The sequence below is a fragment of the Alexandromys fortis genome, unplaced genomic scaffold (assembly GCF_014885135.2).
Source record: "Alexandromys fortis isolate MF-2015 unplaced genomic scaffold, M_Fortis_MF-2015_v1.1 scaffold_472, whole genome shotgun sequence".
In the NCBI taxonomy this organism is placed as follows: Eukaryota; Metazoa; Chordata; class Mammalia; order Rodentia; family Cricetidae; genus Alexandromys; species Alexandromys fortis.
The window spans coordinates 2,561-9,671 of NW_026068342.1; the positions used below are offsets into that span (position 1 = coordinate 2,561).

Consider the following 7,111-nt stretch of genomic DNA (forward strand, 5'->3'; position numbering starts at 1 on the left):
GAAGATAGATAGTTATAGTTTTCCTTAGTTATGATAAAGATAAAATAGATATATACACTGTAATTCCTGCTTGATAACTGTTTTGTTATATGTAATTTTGCTCTGTTAAAGTTAAAGCATTCTTTTTGTCTAAACAGAAAAAGGGGAAATGATATGGCAATGAAGCAAGCCGCCAGGTCAGACAAGCTGAATCTTTCCCGGTAAGACCGGTGTTACACAGTTTATTAGAGATGGGTTGATCGGGATATCAGAATTAGCCAGTCAAGGCTAGAGCTAATGGGGCAAGCAGTGTTTAAATGAATACAATTTGTGTGTTGTTATTTCTGGTGTAAAGCTAGCCATGTGGGAGCCAGGCTGTGGGAAGAGGCCCACAGCTCCTACAACACCTTGAGACCCAGAATCTATATGGATGAAAGTATGAAGAAACATAAAACTGATTCCATTCATAACTCATAAGACTTACTCAATAAAGAAGTTTCACCAAAGTGAGCAATTTTCAATGATAAAAATAAGCAAACTGATGGTAGAAGATAGGCCAGTACAGTAGGGAGACGTGTAAAAAACCAATGTCAACTAAGTACTTAGTGGTAACACTGACAAATTTCCCCTTATGAACAGCATTGATACAAGGGTGCTTTAGTGGCCCCTTTCCTTTGGTATCCTCCAAGTGTTCCAAACATAACAATTAACAACACAAATAATTAAAATGTGGCCAATGAATTGGCTGTAAATATATCTGCATATGACGCTAACTTATTCTGGCAGATCCTAAAGATTCTATAGTAGTTTCTGGAACTGGTGAAAAAAACACACTTATCTGAGCTCTACTCCCTTAAACTAATATTGGACACAAACAATGAGATGCCCCATTTTGTCACATGCATAGAGAAGCTAAATGACAAGGAAGACTCAAGTAGACACATGGATCTCCCTGGGAGGAAGAGATAGAATGGATTTTGTGGATGTACTGGGGACAAATAAAGATGGAAACAGGAGAAACAGGTGGGGAAAGTTGGATGGAAGGAGAAAATACTTAGAGAAATAATTGGAATGGTAGGGACATTTGGGGAGCAATGTGGAAATCTACTACAGTAGAAACTCCCTAGAATCTACAAGAGTGACCATAGTAAAGAATTCTTGTAGTGTGGGATAGATAATCTGAACCAGAAAACTTCTATAACCACTGAAGACTTCTAGAAATGGGGCTGGAACACAAATTTGGTCACAAAATTTGACCTATAATCTATCCTTACTGTAAGATGTACTGGGGTTATGGTGGAATGTGTACGAGTGGACAATCAAAGACTACCCCAAATTTAAGCCCATGCCATGGGAGGCAGACCAGACCTGACACTGCCTGGATGGCTAGGAATGAAAGGCTAAACAACCCAAAAATTCACGATAGAACCAAACATGACTGGAAAAACATTTCAGTGAATTAATTACTAAAGATAATTTGTTATACTCATAGATAAGTGCCTAGACTAATAGTTATCAGAGAGGCATCATCCAGCAAGTGATGGGAGAAAATCCAGAGGCAATCAGCAGAACACTTGGCAGTAGCAGGGGAACTCCCTAGAATAGGGGAGGATGGATTATAGGAACCAGAAGGGGAAAGAACCCCATGAAAATATGGACATCTCTGACTCTTTTTCCTGCCCTTCAGACACTTTTCTTCCTACTAGGTTGCCTTTCTCATCTCTCATATGGTAAGCATAATAAAGCTTGCCATGCCATGTTCTATAGATATGCCTGGGAGGGTGCTCATTTTTTAAGGGAAAGAGAAGAAGGGTGGGTCTGGGGTAGAGGGGAAGTGGGAGCTTAGGGAGGTGTGGAGGGAGAGGAAACTGGTTGAGATGTAATATGTGAGAGAAGAAGGCAGAAGGAAAGAAATATATACTACAGGAAGACTCTTATGTGAAAGGTCCCACTGTCAATGCCACTCTCAGGATGAAAACAGTATGATCTCCTTTACGTGAAAGACTTTTCATTAAAAAAAATGTGGATCAAAACTATTTAGAAACCAGTTATATCCACAGTGAAACATACACAGTCCTTTTCCTGTCTATCTTGCTCATTTCACATGGATGATTGATGTGCAGGCAACATTGTGCCTAGTTGAATTGGGTAAACAGGGAATGTATTTGAGTATATGAGAGGACGTTTTTCTCTACGCAAACAATGCACATTTTCACAGAAGATTCAGAACATCCAAATTTCGAGGGTTTCTGAAATTAGGTGACATAAATTCTGATGGATTGTTATATATTTGAACCACAACCTTAAGGGCTGTGAATTTTTGGTTAACATATTGATATCTTTATTTTCCTTTTAAAACATCCTCACTTTAAATTCTGCCCTTCCCTTGTACATTCATGTATCCCATGATTACATACTAGTAATGCTAGTTGTACCTGAGTACAACTAATCATTTTCATCACACAACTTTTCTCTATTTTGTACACCCTTGATAAAGAAATGCCCCAACTCTGCAGTAGAATGAGAGGTGTGGTCACTCGTTCATGATGGCCAGACTCACTGGGGGACTGATCTTCGAACTGACTCGGTTGAAGACCTCACATTGATATTCTCCAGCATCCTCACTCTTGACAGGATCTATTTTGAGTCCACACTTTGTTGGGGACAAAGTCATCCTCTCTTTGAGCTGCAGATTCTTCTTATTGAAGATCCAACGGATAGAGATATTAGTGTCAGGTGAAATGCAGGAGAAGATCACAGATCTTTGTCCTGCGACTGTGGTATCAGAGATTTGCACAAAGGGCTGTGTCACATTCTCTGTGAAGAAACAGAAAATGGTCCCAAATGACAGTAGTCCAAAGAAACCAACCAGGCATTCCTTAGTTCATACTTTATAAAGCATCTATGTGGAAGAATTCAGAGCTGTGAGTACAGACATATATTGTGCTTTGAATCTGACACCTAGGGACTATGTGACCTGATTCAGGCACTGTTTCCTGTGTCTCCAATTCCTCATAAAAGGACACACAGTGAGTAGTCATTGCTGTGTCCATGAGTTAAGCTTAGTTATGAGCAATGGTCCGGCCTTGAGAGCTGCTGACAACAGCAGCATCTGTTATTATTTACCTGCAGAAGAGAATTCCCTAGGCTGGACTCCTGCATGGGAAGGAGGAATAAGAAGTAGCTACCTCTATGTTTCTTACCTTGGTGTCTTGCCCTTCCTGTGAAGTCTCATAAGTCAATCAGAACAATAGGATAATGACCCAGACACCTGTCTATTGAGCCTCAGAAGAAGGAGATAGACAGGTGACCTACCTAGCTTGCAGCTGTCATGGCAATACACAGATGATTCTATACTCTAGAAGACAGTCAGTCCCATGACTTGAACAGTCAGTAAAGCCTTGTTCATGCCAGTTCTTACAGGAAACCTAAACAGTTATAAAAAGCTCCCCAGTGTCACTTTGAGGCCACTGGGGACCAAGTTTTAGAGTCAGGGCATCCTGGTGCTCTCTATGAGCAACACATGGTGTCACCAGCCTGGGACTGCCTAATTCCCAGAGAGTCTTTCTGGGGATATGTGCATCATGAGTGCTCCAAGTGATGCTGACATTCTGGGGCTGACTTTACCCAGCATGAGTCCTCCACTCCGCAGGGAATGGGCAGCTGAGGGTTTCAATCTATTGCTGTATATCTATCCCATGTGTGTCTTACTGTAAGGGCCCAAACCACAATTGAGGGACACAATGCAGTGGTAGAGAGAGCAGGCATAGTCCAATCCTGGAATTTCAGTGTATGAAGTAGAATAAGCCACCCCCAGGAACTAGAGACCATAGAGAGTTACTTACTGTATACATGAAATTTCACGTAGGCTTCTTCTATTTTGAAATCTTTGTTTAAAATTGCTAGTGCATACATTCCTGCATCTTCCTCAGTGACATTCAGGAGCATCAGGGATCCATCTTTGTACATTGTCCCTCTTGGTTCGTATTCAGGCTCCCAAGAGAGAGAATACATGGCTGAGCTGTATTCTACAATTTTAATGACATGGCCCCTATATATCATTTTGTACCAGGCATAGCCTTGCAGATCTTCTGGAAGATTATGAACGTTAAGAAGTACATCATTCCCTTCAACAACATATGGAGGCAATGGTTGGATCATGAGTGGGAAAGGAGTGAGAGGGTTGCAACACAGAGAATATGAGGCTGAAAGGGAAAAGACAAAAAGTCATCACATGGGGATCCTTGTATTGGTGAAAAGATTCTGACCTCCACCTTAAGCAGATAGATTTGTCACTCAGGCTAGAGTTGCAAGTTTGTGTGGAGGGTGGGTGTCTATCCCACATAATGAAGGGCAGAAACATGGCCTCCTCCTTTCCAAAGGTGCCCCTGAAAGTGTTATTTCATCCCCATGGAACTGTCCCCCTGGGAGTCTACATGACTAATTCCTCACTGCCATCAGGCAGATACTGCTCAAATAATGCAAACTGGGGTATGAGATGATGCCTCTCCTGAACACAACAGGCCTGTAACTTTCTAGATTTTTTTCTTCAGTTTACTCTAAGGCAATACTAAACCCCTGTCTTCATCTAATAGCTGTACTTACTTCTCTTTCATGTAGCCCCTAGGCCTGGGATTATTTGGAGACTAGGTGCAGTCTAGTTTTCAAGGCAGACTTAGGTCTTTCAAAAGCTTAGATACTAGGTTAGCTGGTTTTATATCAGTTGACTCAAGATACAGTCCTTTTGCAAGACAAGGCCTCAATTGAAAATGCCACCATCAGATAGGCTATGAGTACAACTATAAATCATTTTTAAATTAGGGATTGATATAAAAGGATTCAGACAAATGCAGGCAGCTCATGCCATGGGCTAGGAATCCTGGATGACATAAGAGAGCAAGTTGAGCAAGCATGAAGAGCAAGCCAAGAGGAAGCACTCTTACATGGTCTCTGCACCAGTTTCTGGATTTTATTTATGACATTCTCAAATTGGAGCTAATAAATATCCCAGTTTGACATGAATGTTATAAAACTATTGTTTCCTATTAGAGTTGATAGGATGTAATAATAGAGCATTAAAAAAATAATCCCCTCTGTTGCTTTAGTGCAACCTTTGAAAGATGAATGGATGAAGGACTGCCTTGTCTTAGAGTCCAAAGAAACTGTGCTGTCTCTCACCTTTTAAGATGAGTTACTTCCCATTGACATTGCCCTTGATGCAAGTGGATTCTGAAGGTGAAAGCTGATCCATGGCCATTTGTCTCTACCAGTGTGTTCTGCACTAAATGCTCAAATATCCACATGATGACACAGTGCAGAGAAAAGGAGGCTAGGCCAGCCATGAAAGCCCTCTGCCTAAGCCCCACCCAGCAGTGAACAATCACAGAGAATCACTTACGGTCCACCTGGAGATGAACATGTGCTTCTTCACTTCTCATATCTGTTCTCAGAATAGCTAGAGTATAAAACCCAGAGTCTTTTTGAGTTACACCATGAAGCAACAGGGATCCATCACTGTACAATGTCTCTTTGCCACTATGTGCAGGCCCCCATACTGTTGATTTCTTCTCTATTATGTATCGGGCAACTTCCTGGCTCTTAAACACAACCATTCCTTTGAACCAAGCAAATGCTATAATATTCTCTGGGGGATTGCGAACAATTAGAAGAACACTTCCTCCTTCAACAACACTGGATGGCACTGATTCAATAGTGGGCTGGCCAGAGGTAGCGAGACGTCCACAATTCCAATGGAAGGCTAGAAAGGAAGTAAGAGATTATATATATATATATATATATATATATATATATATATGCACTTTTGTGTTTAAAAAAGATGAAGTCCCATGTCCTGAGCAGCTATGCCCACTGATTGTACCAGGTTTGTGGTTGAGTGTCCTCCTGTCCTACTTGGTGGAGGTCTGCACAGAACCTTCATTTTTCAATGTCCCTACACTTGTCACTTCCACTATATGGCTCTCTTTCTTCAGTTGTCAACGTTGCCCCAGCTTACTACCAACAGATCCTTGCTCACATTTACAGTGGATTGGTGTTGGGGTGATGCCTGACTAACTTCTTCCCCTACAGACCCTGTGTCTTCACTCTCTGACTTTGTTGTGTTCCTCTTGGGGTTTCAGACAACACCTGAATTCACCTTCTAGCTTTCTATACTTCAAGTCTACTCAAACTGGGACATCATAAGAACCATGGGTTTTATTGCATTTTTAAAAAAAATTCCTAGAAAAAATAATCATATACATGTGGAGACTAAATGACAGAATGATTTCCTAGAACCCTTTAATTCCTTGGATTTATTTAAGAAATTTATGAGTTTAGGGATACAGTATTGGATAATGCTATTTGCTTTGGTATCTTTACACTTGTTTAGATCTTATATTGTGTGTGAGTAGTGTAACAGCTAGTCTAGTGTATGTGGGTGGATACAGGATACAGTACTTAAGTGGAGCTCAAGTGGAGGTCAGAGGACTTCTGTTCATTGGTCTCAGTTTGTCAGAGAATGAAGCAAATGCCTATCTACATTGAACCATGTTAGTGATCCACCCCAGCTTGATGGTTTTCTAGGCCATCAACCTACCAGCATCAGTTCTCAGAATATTGTGCTCTTGAATACTAACTTCATGTAAGAATAATGCCTTCCCCACCATTATTGTTTAATATTCAGTGAGAAAATCCTGATGCTAAACCTGTCTCCCATTTTGTATCTTCTCCCCTACAAACACTGAAACCCCTATCATATCCTTGTGCCTCTCGGGAGACTCCAGACAGTAGGTCAAGCAGTCCTTTCCTCACACAGACTATCAACTCCTGGTCTCCTTATCTGTGATCAGAAGGCATTGAGATGTGGTGCATCTTTTGAAGAGGAGGACAGAGGGAACCTCCATTGTCTTAGTAGGTTGATCTGTCATCCCTTTGAGGTACTTCTGCTCCAGTACATCTCCAGAGCTCTGCTAGCCTTCCCCCTTGTGAACTGAGTCTCTTCCCAGGAAGAACCTCTCAGAATCCCATGGGCTGAGGATGGGTCTATGTTCAAAACAGTGCTCTGCCACTCCAGTTTAAACACTGCCCTGTTTGCCTTTCCCATTGTCTGCTTATGTTTCTGTACCCTAGAACA

General features: G+C 41.4%; 1 protein-coding gene across 1 annotated transcript; it reads right to left on the bottom strand.

Moving 5' to 3' along the window:
• Window positions 1–2,512: 2,512 nt before the first annotated feature.
• On the bottom strand, window positions 2,513–5,591 carry LOC126495306 (pregnancy-specific glycoprotein 22-like). Its single transcript, XM_050132896.1, has 3 exons — window positions 5,378–5,591; window positions 3,825–4,184; window positions 2,513–2,796 (listed from the first exon to the last, which is right to left on the bottom strand). The coding sequence occupies exons 1-3, from the start codon at window positions 5,589–5,591 to the stop codon at window positions 2,513–2,515; spliced, it is 858 nt and encodes a 285-aa protein (XP_049988853.1).
• Between the last annotated feature and the right edge of the window lie 1,520 nt (window positions 5,592–7,111).